The sequence below is a fragment of the Myotis brandtii genome, unplaced genomic scaffold, assembly GCF_000412655.1.
Source record: "Myotis brandtii unplaced genomic scaffold, ASM41265v1 scaffold1038, whole genome shotgun sequence".
NCBI classification, from domain to species: Eukaryota; Metazoa; Chordata; class Mammalia; order Chiroptera; family Vespertilionidae; genus Myotis; species Myotis brandtii.
The window spans coordinates 784,441-799,612 of NW_005353490.1; the positions used below are offsets into that span (position 1 = coordinate 784,441).

General features: G+C 40.5%; 1 protein-coding gene and 1 pseudogene across 6 annotated transcripts in view; one reads left to right on the forward strand and one right to left on the reverse strand.

Annotated features, from left to right (window-relative positions):
* The window catches only part of USO1 (USO1 vesicle transport factor), a 79,616-nt gene extending 78,343 nt beyond the window's left edge, over positions 1-1,273 (forward strand). For all 6 annotated transcript variants that reach the window (XM_005856638.2, XM_005856635.2, XM_005856637.2 and 3 more), the window contains one exon: positions 241-1,273. In XM_005856638.2, coding sequence (XP_005856700.1) covers positions 241-330 — 90 coding nt within the window. In that variant the 3' untranslated portion in view covers positions 331-1,273. The remainder of the gene's footprint in view (positions 1-240) is intronic.
* Positions 1,274-12,563: 11,290 nt separating this feature from the next.
* The window catches only part of LOC102244449, a 16,169-nt pseudogene continuing 13,560 nt past the window's right edge, over positions 12,564-15,172 (reverse strand).

The following is a 15,172-nucleotide window of genomic DNA, read 5'->3' on the forward strand; positions in this document are numbered from 1 at the left end:
AAGGGCGGGAGGGGGAGGGGGGGCGAGGGGGGGGGGGGGGGGGGGGTACTTATGTAATACATTAAACAATAAAGAATTTGAAATGAATGAATGGCAGGAGCCTTAAGCATTAAAGCAAGGAAATCAGATAGTGTATAATCTGGTATACTTATGGGAATAAAGAATTTATCAATAGATATATTATGTATTGAATGTGAAGTGAGAAATCTTCATAATGTTAAATGTTTATTTTCTAATTAGGAGGAAGAAGAGGATGAACTTGAATCTATAGACCAAGATGATGAGGATGATGAAGATGAAGATGATGACAAGAGCCAGGGTGATAACTAGCTTTAAATTTTCTAGGAATGATAGAGATCTAATCGTAACTTTGAACATGGAGTCTTAAGAGAGTGCTTTGGTTTGCGTCCACAATAAAACTTAAACCAAGTGGGAAACATTCACTAATAAGACTATCAATGTATTTTTTTAAACAACGCCTCCCATGTTGAAAACCCTTAAAACTCTTAACTTTATGCAGAACACACATCCTTTATTGAAATTCATCTGAGCTGTCCCAAAATATAATTTTTAAAGAGCTCCAGACACCAAAAATATACCATTTTAAGGCATATGATGGCAATACCATTTGCCGTAGTTCATTGGTTACATAAGTTCTGTCTTTGTCTATTATTTTCACTTTTCAGAATTTGTGACTTTAAGTACTAACACATTAGATTTAATGTGTATTGGAATCACTGTTTCTAAATTCAGTATTGGAGTTCTTAGGTAATGATTTCCTTTTAAAGAAATTAAGTTACTTAAAGGCAAGATAGTGTGGGCAGGAGATGGGGGAATAATATATCATCAGCCCTCCATCCAGTACTGCTCCTGTGTTGAGCAGGACAGGACAGTTTAGAATGAGTGCCTTGACACCTGATACGCTGCATTCTGTGCCTCAGCGAAGACTGAGAAGGATACTGACACAGCCATAAGGAAAGCGCTTCTGAGCAACTTTTGCAACAGTGTATGAGCATGTGGTTGGTTTTGGTTTTAAGCTAAATGTTAAAATACAAGTTAACCACTCACACAACTCAGATTTAATATTGTTGTTTGATTATTATAAAACATATTATGTTCCTAGTGTTAAAAAGACCCAAACTATGATTTATGTAATTTATTGGCATTTTTGCTGAATAGATTTAAGTCAGATAATAGATTTTTAAAAAGCAAATGAAGCAATGTGTCAAAATTTAATGTTTTCGTAATAAAAATAGATATTATGGACACTTAATCCCTGGTCATGGTTTCCTTTTTATAGATTTTGAGAGAAGTATTCTTCAAAAAAGATAAGGCAAGTGAAAAAAAAAGATAAGGCAAGTGGAAGTAGAGTAAGTACATTACTGTGCCTGATTGTTAAAAGCAGTCTGATTCAGAACTAAAGATTAGGATTGCCTAAGGTTGGAGGGACTGATTGGAGCAGAAGTAGAAGAGGTTGGAGAAGGGTTTAAATGTTCCTAAATTGAGCATTAGAGTTCTTGGCAACGGTTTTCCTTTAAACAAGTAGTTTTACTTAAAGGCAAGACAGATATATCATCTGGCTCCTGGCCTCAGGAATTATTTGAGTAGTCCACCAAGGGACACAAACTTTTGAAAGAGAAGAAGCGTCTTTGCATGTTTTGAAAAAGGAGATGGTTATGTGTCACAGAGCATTTGTGAACCTGCACGTGCCCCTGTCCCCTCCCACCGCTACCAACACATCCTGAGGACCTTGTCATCAGAGAACACATGACTATTACCGGACCAGCTTAGGCTGTGTGACGTCTTGCTAAAGTTGACACCCGTAATAAACAACTGATTAATGACTTCATTTCAGGCTAATAAAATGGGTCGGGAGTAAGAATGAGACTTCCATAGATAATGGGATACCAAAGATCTACAGAAAGAAACATCTACAAAAATCAATGATAGTTTGCCAACTGTCAGTCACTCAGGCTGCCCTGGAGTAGAGAAGACACAAGGAGGCCTCGAAGCTGCACATTCCAGCCCGGAGCCCAAAGGGACCTCTTCCTAACCATACCATAGTGTTTTGCCGGGATTGCTCTGGAGTCTTTTAAACTTGTCTCTCTCTGCCTCCAGTCTGGTTGTGGCCTCTACCACAGCCTCCCATCATCCTTCATATTCACCACAGGAAGCTTTCTAAAATGCAGATAGGAGAAGAGAAGAGATTGTGGTTGCCTGCTGTGTGGATCCTTAGCCAGGTGTGTTAGGGCCCTTTGTGCTCTCCATCTTTACCTCCAAGTATATTTTAGAACCATTCCAAAATACTTGCTGGTACAGCAAATATACTGCTTTTTCAACCCTCACTTTTCTTTTGCACATGCTCTTTCCTCTGCCCATTTGTCAGCCCTCTCATTAAAGGCTGTTTTTCTATGTATTAAGAGCTACAACAGTGGAGCAGTCATCATAAAGCATAAAATATATTTGTCTTTATGATTTGAAATTTTATTCAAGAGTTTACACCTCTAGAATCATCATCCAGAGTTACTATGAAAGGTAAAATAATAGCTCGTTTTTGTTTTTTTTGTTTTTATTAATATATTTTTATTGATTTCAGAAAGGGAAAAATAGAAACATCAGTGATAAGAGAATCATTGATCAGCCACCTCCTGCACACCCCACACTGGGGATAGAGCCCACAACCCTAGTCTGTGCCCTGGCCAAAAATTGAACTATGACCTGGTTCATAGGTCCTCACTCAACCACTGAGCCACACAGGCTGGGCATAACTCATGTTTTAAAGGATACTAGTCTAAAATTATGCTGATTAAGAAATCAAACCCTTAAATTTAAAAGTTTTGTTGCAGCCAGGTAAGGGCCTCTTAATGCTCATCTGTATTGTAACAAAAATTAGTTCATCCCATGAATATTGAGTGTATGATGTGCTGGGCACTGCTGTAGACACTGGAGATACTATAGTAGTGAATAAGACAAGAATAAGGTAAATGCCTTCCTGAAATGACTCAGATTCTGAAGGAGTAAACAAGTATTGAAGACAATGTGGGGTGCTTTGTATCTTCTGGAAAGGCATTTGCATCTTATCCTGAGCTTGATGGGAAGCCAGAGGACTGGTTAGAGCTGATTTCTCTTTCATCAATAATTCTCTCATGTTGAGAATAGTCTAGGGCAGCAATTTTCAACTGGTGTGCCGCACGAATTCTAAAAACATACAATACTATTTAATCGGGTACTGACCTCTTTTCCCTTAGATAGTAAAATTTAAAAAAATGACAGCAGCCAACAAAATAATAGCTGTCCAGTGTGAATCAAAATTGTAGCTTTTCTTTTTCTCAGATTGGCAAAAAATATGTTTTTAGGTGTGTCACAGAATTTTAGTAATTAGTTTATGTGCCATGAGATGAAAAAGTTGAAAACCTCTGGTCTGGGGGTCGGGGGAGGCTATTGCCATCATCTAACCAAAAGCAGGTGTAGTCACACTACATTGTAGGGGTAGAGGTGTCTAAAGTGGTAGGATTTGGGATATATAGGGTGTCCCAAAAATGTATACACACACTTTGAATGATTATAAAGGCAGTATTCATTAAAATACATTTAATTTTCAAAATTGAGCTAAGCTGTTAAAGTGTGTATATATTTTTGGGGGCACAAAAATGTATACACAGCTTTTGGACAACACAGTTTGTTTATGTTAAATGAACAATGAAATCATCTCACCCCAGAGCAAATTTGAGCCTTGGAATTTTATAGGTAGAACTGAGAAGACTTAATGAATTCCATGTGTCTGTGGAGTAGGGGAACAAGAAAGGTCAAGAGTAACTCCTGGGGTCCTGGCCAGTGGTGCTCAGTGGTTAGAGTGTTAACCCGAGCACTGAAGGGGTAAGGGGCTACTGATCAAGGGCACGGACTTGGTTTGCAGGTTCAATTCCTAGTTCCCGGCAGGGTGTGTACAGGAGGCAAGCAATCAATGTCTCTCTCTCTTTCTCTTGCCCTCTCCCCTCTCTCCTACACACACACACTCCTTCCTCCCTCCCTCCCTCTAAAAATCAATGGAAAAACTATCCGTGGGTGAGGATTTAAAAAAAAAAAAAAAAAAGAAACTCCTGGGAAAAGGGGGTGCACTTTGCTGAGCTGAAGAAGCTGGAAGAGCAGGTTTGTAGTGGTGATCTGGAGTTGTGGTTTTAGGTTTGCTAAACCTGAGACCCAGTAGATACGTATATACACATAGATATGTTCAGTAGGCAGGTGTATATAGAAATTCGGAGTTCACTGGGGCTGAAAAAAATAGTATATAGGTGGTCTTTAAGTCCCTCCAGCAGGATAAGTTCTCACAGGGAGTGAGTGTAGCGGGAAGGCAGCCAAGAACTGAGCTTTTGGACAACACAGTTTGTTTATATTAAATGAACAATGAAATCATCTCACCCCAGAGCAAATATGAGCCTTGGAATTAAGTGGAAAACTGAGAAAGCAATGACCTTTGAACTGATTTGCTACTGCAATTTTGGAAAAGTAAAACTTAATTATTTTATATACTGCTTGAATGAAACTTTATTCTGTTGATGCAGACTGGTTCTTTATTAGTGAATCTAAACCTAATTTTGATCAATCTGCCCTGCCAACCAAATAGGAGATACAAGTATTTGAAGAAAATGTTCGTTTACAATCGCATATCATTTGAAACGTTTTTAATGCAAGTTACTTTATCAAATTGTCCCATTTTATCAAATTGCCTCTATTGTGGATTAGTGACTTGCTTCTCTGCCAGAAACTCTAAAGATAAGTTATTCTCGCAATTTTGTATGTCTACAACTCAGAAACTTTAGGATTTCCTATAACTTTTCAAAATGAAAATTAAGCCAAAGGGAAAACCTTAAGTGACACATACCTATCTTAAAGTGTGGTTTCCCTTCCTGCAAGTTAACTCATTTTGTCTAGACATAGGTTTTTTCCATATCCACTCTAAGCAGTCATGACTAGTTGTTTTAGTTCCAAGAAGCTTTATACATCGACCTTGCAACAATTACACATCACTTTGGGTTTTGCTCATTACAAAAACATGAGACCACATTGTAATTATATTTTCTACCGATGAGAATATAAATACATGAATCTCTAATACCTGGTTTGCTAGTCTTTTTCCAGCTCTAGCTTTTTAATTCTAGATTTATCTAAATTTATTCTCTAAATCTAGTGGGATTATCTTTAGTAATAAAGCTTGCCATTTTGGGCTAAGTTTTTCACCTCTCTGTGACATTTTATGCTCCTAATACTCACATGAAACAGCTTGTTTCTGATTCAAAATGAGTTTGCATAAATAAAGCCTATAAAACAAAACAAGCAGGCAACTGTCTTGCAGCACAAAAAGGTTAGCATGTTTAAAAATCGAGATAAATAAAAGCTTAAGTATTACTTAGGTTTCTATATTGCCTTACAAATTACCTCAAATTTAGAGGCTTAAAACACACACACATTTATTACCTCACAGTTTCTGTGGGTCAGCAGTTAGGGCACAGCTTAGCTAGGCTCTCTGCCCTTGGTCACAAGTCCACAATCAAGGTGCCAGCCAGGTGATTTCATCTGCAGGCTCAACTGGGGGAGAACCGGCTGCCAAAGCTCATCCAGTTGCTGGTAGAATTCATTTCCTTATAGCTGTGGAACTGATGGCTTCAGTTTCTTGCTGGCAGTTGGCTGACGTCTGCCCTCAGCAACTAGTGGTCACCCCTGGTTTCTCGCCGCATGGGCTCCCTCAGCGGCTCGCTTACTTCATCAAGCCAGCAAAGGGAATCTCTAGCTCCAGGCAGCCTACCAGACTGTCTCATATGAAGTCATACAATCACATAATTGACTTGCATGATTTCGCTGTATTCTACAGGGTAGAAGCAAGTCAGGTCCTGTCTACACTTGGAAAGGAATAACCCAAAGGCATGAATACCAGGAGGTGGAGATCGTGGGATGCCACATACTATTCTTGAACCCTTATTCTTTATCTGTCAAGATGTTTTTGAAATAAGGTGTATGGGGAATGCAATTGGAAGGGAGTAGTAAGTTTAACAGCAAATGTTTATGTTAAACTCCACCTTATTTAGTTCTAGGCTGGGATCCTTGCAAACGAACAACTAAATAGGTCAGATTAACTGTCACATTTATAATAATAAAAGGGTAATATGCTAATTAGACCAGATGTCTTCCAGATGTCATTCCAGACATACTTCCTGAGGAGGCCAGGGCTGGAGGGAAACCAGCCCAGGTCCCGGGAGCCTGTGGGTGGCTGGAGGAGGGAAGCCTGGGTCCCAGGTGCTGAAGGGAAGCCAGTGCCGGCAGCTGGGGGAAGGAAGGCCTACTCTTGCTCAAATTTTCGTGCATTGGGCCTCTAGGAGGTCAATAATATAACAGTATGAGCTACAGATCACGACCTAAATAGTGTCACAAATTCAAATCTTCAGGCCAGTTCTCTGAGTTTCATATCCACTTCATTGTCTCCCAGTTGGTATCACAAAGGCACTTCAATATAATATGTTAAAAACCCAATTCATGTTCCTCCCCTCCCTAAACCCAGTTCTCTTGTATGCTGATCTCATGTGAACTGGCACCATCCTTCTATCCAGTTGCACACACAATAAATCTTGGACTCATCCTTAGTACCTATCTCAATTTAGATTGAATCCCTAAAAAGTTCTCATGTCTGTCCATTTTCTTCCGTTTTGCTGGTATTCTTTCCCTGGATCTTCTCAAGTACTTGCTTTGATGGAGAGGGCTGCCTCCAAACCACAGCCAGCTAAGAACTGAGGCCCTGGGTATGTTAAGTGAGGAAAAGTCCTGCCCAACTGTTAAGTGAGCTTGGAAGTGGTTCCGCCTCAGGTGAGTCCTGAAGTGACTGCAGCCCTAGTGGGCCCTTTGATTGCAGCAGTGAGAAACCCTGAAGCCGAAAGCCCAGCAAAGCCGCACCTGGATCCCTGACCCATGGACACTGGGAGGTGATAAGTGTGTGTTGTTTAAAGCCGCTGAGTTTTGGGGTAACTTATTATGCAGCAATGAGTAACTCACACACAGTATAAAAAAGTGCTTAGCTCCTTTTCCTTTCTCATGGCTCTTCCAATTTTGGTAGTTTTTACCATGACAAATTTCTGCCTATGTATTGGAATGCAATCTATTTTCCTGTGGTTCCGTTCACTGACCATAGTTTGAGTCTTCAGGTTCATGCAGCCTTAAACAGCAAACTGTATCCCCTGAGGCTGCGCCCAGGCAGTCTTCCCTGCTCCTTCAAGTGTTCCCTCCCGGTTCCCTGGAGAAACTCTTATGTAGGCAGTGCCCAAAATGAGTGGAAAGAACAACCACCTCCACCGTCTAAGTACTTCCCTTGTCTGACAGCTGCTTACTCTGTGCAAGGCAAGGCAGGTGCGATGCTCAGGAAATGCTGGGCAAGCACAAAAACTACATTTTCCGTTCAGTCCAAGATGTTAGCATCTTTTTTAGGAGACAGTGTAACTGCCCACTCACCACCTTGCCTGTTTTCTACAAGTGCTATTGTTACGCCATTCTGTATCTGTGCAGTTGTACTTTGGACTCCCAAAGACAAGATCTTTTGTGTCTAAATTTAGAATTGTGAGCTTCACTTGCATTGCGACGGCCTTTTAGAATCTTTTTCATAACCCAGTTTTTATCATAAGCACTTTACTATTCCCCATCTCTTTAAAAAAAACACACAGAAGACTTGGTTTTGCCCTACTGACCTCAGCAAGCTATTGCCACAGTTCAATATGCTCATGCATAGAAAACGTCATAAAATTTCAGGTTTATTTTTTAAGAGAAATTGTAACATTATGCAATTGAGATTGCTTATGAACTAAAGCAGCTATTAGTTATATAATAAATACATATAATAAAAAAGATGTATAATAAAAATAATAGGATTTTGAACCTCATTTAAAAATACCTCATTTAATACACCACTAGTATCTAAATAACTTAAATGTTCTAATTTTGTACAATTAGTATTTTTCTTGTTGATAAATATTTAAAAAGCATTTAGTGTTCAAAGGATTGACAAAGTATACAGTTGGATTTCGAAGATAATATAACAGTATGAGCTACAGTATGTCTTGAAGTATAATCTCTAATGTTGTCCCAGGTTAAGATAAGTAAATAACTCAGTTATGAGAAAATATGCAGATATTAAATTCAAGAAGTAACATCCTTGCTCACATTTAGATATGAGCATTTCTTTAATCAGGTCATATTTGAAAGGTATTCCAACATGTTGCTATTTCAGTGACAGATTTCTCATATTGAAACTCTCTTGCTCCCAATTTAATAATCTTGAGTCATAGTAATAACCAATATCCAATGGAAAAAAGATTGCCGAGTTTATGAAGTTATAATGTTTAAGATAACTTGGGTTACAAGTAATAGAAAACTCCATTCAGAAAATTATGACCAGGCATGCTCTTCCTCCACAGGCATGCATCTCCTAAACTCTAAGGGATCCCCGGAGACTTGCAACCAGGGGAGCAATGGGTAGTGCAGCTCTTCCCGGACTAATCCCCTGATTCCTGTTTCCTCTGCTTCCCAGTGAGCTAGCAGCCCCGTCTAGGCTCTCCTGTTGCTTCTTTGCTAAGCCCTTCCTTATTTCACTGTCCCCAGCTTTAATAAATGTTCCCTCAAAATAAAACAAGAATAATAATAAGACTAGAATAATTGGAGACAACAGTATAGAAAACTCCTTTGGGGTGTTTTGCTATAATGGGGAGTAGAAAAATGGGCCATAGCTGGAGTAGGATGTGGGGTCAAGTGAGAGATTTTTAAGGTAGGAAATACAGCCCTATCTGTGGCTCAGTTGGTGGAACGTCATCCCATACACCAAAAGGTTGTGGATTCGATTCCTGGTCAGGGCACAAAACTACTCTGCAGGTTGGATCCCTGGTCAGGGCGCATAAGGGAGGCAACCAATCAATGTTTCTCCCTCTCTCTCTCTCTCTCTCTCTCTCTCCCTGTCTCCCATCCTCTCTAAAAAAAACAAAGCATATCTTCAGGCGAGGATAAAAAGAAAAGGAAATACTAAAGGCTTTATGCTGATGGATGATCAACTAGGGAAGAGGGGGGTTTACAGATGCTAAAGTGATGTCCTTAAATAGATGAGTGGGCATAAGAGCTAAAGCACAGGTAGAGGGTGTGGCCTTAGAGTGGAGTGTGGACAATATATCCGTAGTAAGAAGAGGGGAGTGGAGGATATGGGTAAAAAAGGAAATAGTTTTTGGTATGTGATGGTGGGAAAGTGTAGACGTTCTCTGATTGCTCCTATTTTCTTAGTTAAGTAGGAAGCAAGAAATCAATTGACAGTAAGAACTGGGGAAGAGGTTTGAGGAAAGTGGAGAAATTGTGAAAATAGATGTCTTACAGTGGAGCTTGGGAAACTAAATGCACCAGGAAGATATAGTCCAAGCATCCACCTCAGATACAAAAATGTCTGGAGGAACAAGACTTGCTTTTTTTTTGGGGGGGGGGCGGGTTTGCTTCCCTTCTTAAGAGCCTGGAAACCGTTCCTTGAAGCCTCAGCGAAGTTTTTCCTGTGAAAAGGGAGTAACATCAGGCCTGGGTCTCCAAACAGATTTACACCTCTCTGGGAAGGTGACCTTGGAGCTGCCTTCTCGCAGCACTGTTTCCTTGGCAACTACCATGTGCGGCTAGAGAAGAATGCTTTGTGCTGGAAGCTGATTGTCTGCCTTATCTGCTCCGAAATCCCCCATCTGCGGAACTGCACCTGCACAGAGAGCGGTGAGCTGGCCCCCGGATAAACACTGCTGAGACTCCTGGCAAGTGCATCCGTGCACCCCATCTTCCTTAGCACCTGTACAGGCCACAGGTGGGTCAGGCGGGCCAAGAAGCCAGTATACCTGGGTAGCCCCTGAGCCTCCTGATGACATGACGAAACTGTACACTCAGTTTGCCTGTCTTGTATCCCTCTCTAAGATTAATACATGAAGTATTAGAATAAAGTCTATTGTATCTTACGAATTTGATTGATAGTCAAAACCTGTGATTACTTCTGATGTGAGGCAGAATGGCATTGGAAGCAGGACTGGCGTTCACATCCTTAACTCAGTTGGTATCTTCCTGTCTCCTGGCCAGAACTGGCTCACAGAGTCATCTCCTGGCAAACCAATTACCACCAAAGGAAATAAGACCACTTGCCTTGACTAACTGCAATTCACCCCTGGGGTGTGGTGGGTGATGAGGCAGCAGCATCTCTTAAGCACACAGCTTTGTGGGGGTGGGCCATACTTGAACAACATTAAGGTTATGTTAAGAAGAAGGAAAGACAGAGGCCAGAGTCTGGCAGAGCAGTCAGTTGCATTATGTATGTTGTGCATGCATAATGCATGGGATAAAATAGAACATTCTCTCCGGTCTCTATAGCTGTTTACACTGACAGAACAATTGGTGTCAACAAGTCCTTCCTAAAAGTTGACTATTTCATGTTAGACATGAATTATATCACAGACCAGATATGTAACCCAAGCACCAAACTCAATCTTCCCATTTTCTAATACAATCTTCATATTTATATGAAATTCACATTTCTATGGTTTTAAAGTTTTGAATGCTAAGTTCCATCAAATAATGTCCACTTAACTTATTTTTTGTGATTGTCTGTCATGTATAAAGTGCTGTAAAATTACCAATGTCTGAAGGTTAGTGAAAAATTCATTGCATTACATCAGTGTCTTCCTAAACAACTTACTTCACTCATTGATTTTGTTCTTAGCAAGAGTGATTCATCTGCAGACTGAGCTCATTAGAAACATTGTGTTTCACAGCTGACGAGCACTGAACCAACTTGTTTCCCTATGTACCCTGTATGTACATTTAATGTAGATGAGCAAATAGATTGGATACTTGAAGTAATAGAATAGGCAGACCTAAGTCCAAACCTTGTTCCTTCACTTCTAAATTTGAGTGTTTTAGCCAGCTCAGGTAATTACAAAATACCGTAGACTGGATGACTAAAATAACAGAATTTTATTTCTCCGTTCTGGAAGCTGGGAAGTACAAGATCAAGGTGCTGGAAAGGTAGGTTTTCCCTGAGGCCTCTTCTCTTGGCTTTTAGGCAGCTGCCATTTGCTGTCTGCTCATAATGACCTCCTCTTACATGGAGAGAGAGAGAGGAGAGAGGAGAGGGGAGAGGGGCTCTCTGGTGTCTTATAAGGGCACTAATCCCATCATGGGGTCCCACTGTCATGACTGCATCTAACCCTAATTACTTCCCAAACATTGATGTTCCCATCTCTCTTTCCCTCTCCCTTCCTTTCTGAAATTAATAAAAATGTTTAGAAAAAGAAAAGGACAAGGGGCAACCATGTCTTGTTCCTATCTTCACTGTGAAATCCAGACACCTATAATTGCTTGGTTTTATGTATGACTTATATAGAATATTCATTATGCAAAGGAAGTCCCCTTCAAATTGCTTTGTCTTCTAAAATGTTCAAAGGAATGCCCTTTATTCATAGCCAATTAACGTGGCATTTTGTGCAAATTATGGTAATGGACTAAAATTTTTCTTATATTATCTACCAAGTGTTTTTTCATGATAAATCTGCTTTTATCATAACTAGAGGTCCGGTGCACAAAATTTGTGCACTGCGGGGGGGGTCCCTCAGCCCAGCCTGTGCCCTCTCGCAGTCTGGGAGCCCTTAGGGGATGTCGAAGAGCTGGTTTTGGCCCAATTCCCCACAGGCCAGGCTGAGTCTGGCTTCTGGCTGAGTGGCGCTCCCCTGTGGGAGTGCACTGACCACTAGGGGGCAGCTCCTGTGTTGAGCATCTGCCCCCTGGTGGTCAGTGAGTGTCATAGCGACCGGTCATTCCATGGTTCAGTCAATTTGCATATTAGCCTTTTATTATATAGGGTGAGTATTTTTCTCTGGTTAGGTATTTAACCTTTGTTAATATGGAAATAAGCAATTTCCCACCTTAGCTAAGGAATAGTATGGTTCATTTTTGCTTGCTGTCCACTAACTTTACCTTTTCTGAATTAAAATTATCTCTATGGGTTCAAATGTCATTTAAGCCCTAACCAGTTTGGCTCAGTGGATAGAGCGTCGGCCTGCGGACTGAAAGGTCCCAGGTTCGATTCCGGTCAAGGGCATGTACCTTGGTTGCAGGCACATCCCCAGTGGGAGGTGTGTAGGAGGCAGCTGATCAATGTTTCTCTCTCATTGATGTTTCTAACTCTCTATCCCTCTCCCTTCCTCTCTGTAAAAAAATCAATAAAATATATTTTAAAAATAAAATAAAATGTCATTTAATAAACTTAAGTACTCTTTGAATGTTTTATTTAATTTTTTCCATATTTAAGTCATCTTTATTTACAAAATACTATCCTGAGAATATAAATCCATTAAGTTCTAATTTAAGCATAAGTATAATCACTTAAGTAACTGCAATTACTGAAAATGAGAGAAAATCAAAATTATTTTTGAAGAGAGACCAAAAATATTGTCATGTTTCTTGTGGTTCTGGATGTTCATTCAGTAGTAGGCTCATTTGAAGGCGGAATCAACACAGATGGGAACTCATGTCTGCTTTCTTGATTCTCCTCTCTCATTAGTAACCTAGTGATTCTGAGGATTCCCTGGGCCTGTTTAGCCTCTTCCTCCTCCACCTCGAAGCAAAGGTGAGAATCTGAGTGGATCCTCCAACAATGTGGGAGGAGCGAGAAAAGTTCTGGTTTCAGATGAAGGTTCACCCAATGAGGGCTCTTATGGGGAATGGTCTCTGCCAAATGCTGTATTTAGAATGCCAAGGGCATAAGGATCTTTTTCTGAACATTCAAATTTAAGCTCTGTTTCAGTTAATTTTTGTCTGAGGTAAGAATTTCCTGTCTTAGGCTATTTCCAAATCTTAGCTATTGTAAACTGTGCTGCTATGAACATAGGGGTGCATATATCCTTTCTGATTGGTGTTTCTGGTTCCTTGGGATAAGCCTAAGTGCCCATCAGCAGATGAGTGGATTAAAAAACAGTGGTACATCTACACAATGGAATCTATGCTGCTATAAAAAAGAAGGAACTTTTACCATTTGCAACAGCATGGATGGACCTGGACAGCATTGTGCTAAGCAGAAAAAAGCCAGTCGGAGAAAGATAAATATCACATGATCTCACTCATATGTGGGATATAATGATCAACATAAACTGATGAACAAAAATAGATCCAGAGACAAAGGAGGGTGGGGAGATCAACCAAAGGACTTGTATGCATGCATATTAACATTACCAATGGACACAGACACTGGGGCAGTGGGGGTTGCCCTCAGGGGTGGGAGTGGCTGGGGGGGGGGGCAATCAGGAATATTTTTTTTAAAGAATTTCCTGTCTTTAAGTCACCAAGGTTTCTTTCAGTCCAACCCACTAACCAATTATCAGTGCCTTTATCTTGTGGGAAATAATCTGCTCTTGATAAGAATGAAGGGTTGGCTCCAATTCTTCAAGGTCTTCGGGTCACTTCTGTCCGTCTTCAGCTCTTCCGATGCATGGCTGGTCTTTTCATCTGCTTTAGAAGTTTTTCTTTTTTCTCTAACCAGTAATTTTCTTCTACTTTTAATTTCCTGTGAAATATTTCATTTTCTTGATACAGTCCAGTCATTAATTTGTGCTGAAGCTTTTAATTTTCGTTTGCAAGATGTTCATTTACTGACTGCAAAGATGCTTGCTCAGTCTGGAGATTTTTAATACAACCTATAAGCTCTTCCTTTGTTTTAACTACTTCAGTTACTTGAGCGTATATTTGATTTCTTTCACCTTCTAGGGTTTATACAGAAGCCTTTAAGGTAGCAGCATGAATCAGCTTCTTCAGAGCTCCTTTTGGTTGATTACGGAAGAGTGCTGAATCATTCTCTGAATCACGCTTCATTTCCAAGTCCAAGTTATCATCCATTAGGTCTTCTGCAAGCACAGCAGCCCATCTTGCATCTTTAGCAAGTGTTCAGTCAAAGACTTGATCTATTTTTCTTTATCACAAAGAACTTATTTTGCATGTATTTTAGAGTGTTCAAACATTATTGTTCTTTCCATTCTTCAGCTTCTTGTAAAAGCTGTTTCTGGCTTTCCTGAAGTTGGGAATTTTCACTCAATGCATCTTTTATATCTATCTTAAGTCATTCTTCTTCTTTTTTTTTAATCCTCATCCGAGGATATTTTTTCCATTGATTTCTAGAGAGAGTGGAAGGGAGGAAGGAGGGACAAATGAAAGGGAGGGAGGAGGAGGAGAGACACGTGGATTGGTTGCCTCCTCCATGCACCCCTACCAGGGTTGGGGATCGAACCTGCAACTGAGGTATATGCTCTTGACTGGGCATTGAACCCACGACCTTTGGGTCTGAGGGCTGACACTCTAACCACTGAGCAAAACTGGCCAGGGCTATCTTAAGTCATTCTTCATTCACTTGAAATATTTTTTTAAATATATTTTATTGATTTTTTTACAGAGAGGAAGGGAGAGGGATAGAGAGTTAGAAACATCGATGGGAGAGAAACATCGATCAGCTGCCTCCTGCACACCTCCCACTGGGGATGTGCCTGCAACCAAGGTACATGCCCTTGACTGGAATCAAACCTGGGACCTTTCAGTCCGCAGGCTGACGCTCTATCCACTGAGCCAAACTGGTTAGGGCCACTTGAAATATTTTGAAGGTTGTTTTGGCTTCAATTTGAGTGATTTCTATTCGTCTTCTAAGGACTGTACCCTTTTTGAAATATCCACCATCAATTCATCTTGTTCAGAATGTTCAGATTTCTCTTCCTTTAACTCTTTTTTCTAGAAAGAGAATTTTATCCTCAAATTAAGGTTTGTAACTGCGCAGTTTTCACAGAATGCGTCCAAACTTTGAGCTTCTGTTGGCTCCTTGTCAGAGCTGAAATCCTTGAATGACTCTAAGCCTTCATGCTCTCTTTGTACAAGGCTACATTTTCCAAGTACTGGTAGAAAACTTACACACACACACACACACACACACACACGAAGAGGAAGAAGAAAACAGCAAAATGCCCAACAATAGCTGCACGTATCAGCAATTTCCATGGAAAAACCGTAGGGATTGGGACCTGTTCTGTATCTTCAGGCAATACCGCCACAACCCGCGTCGCTTTCGCAGGACCAGCCCCAGGGGCTGCGGGCAGCCCGG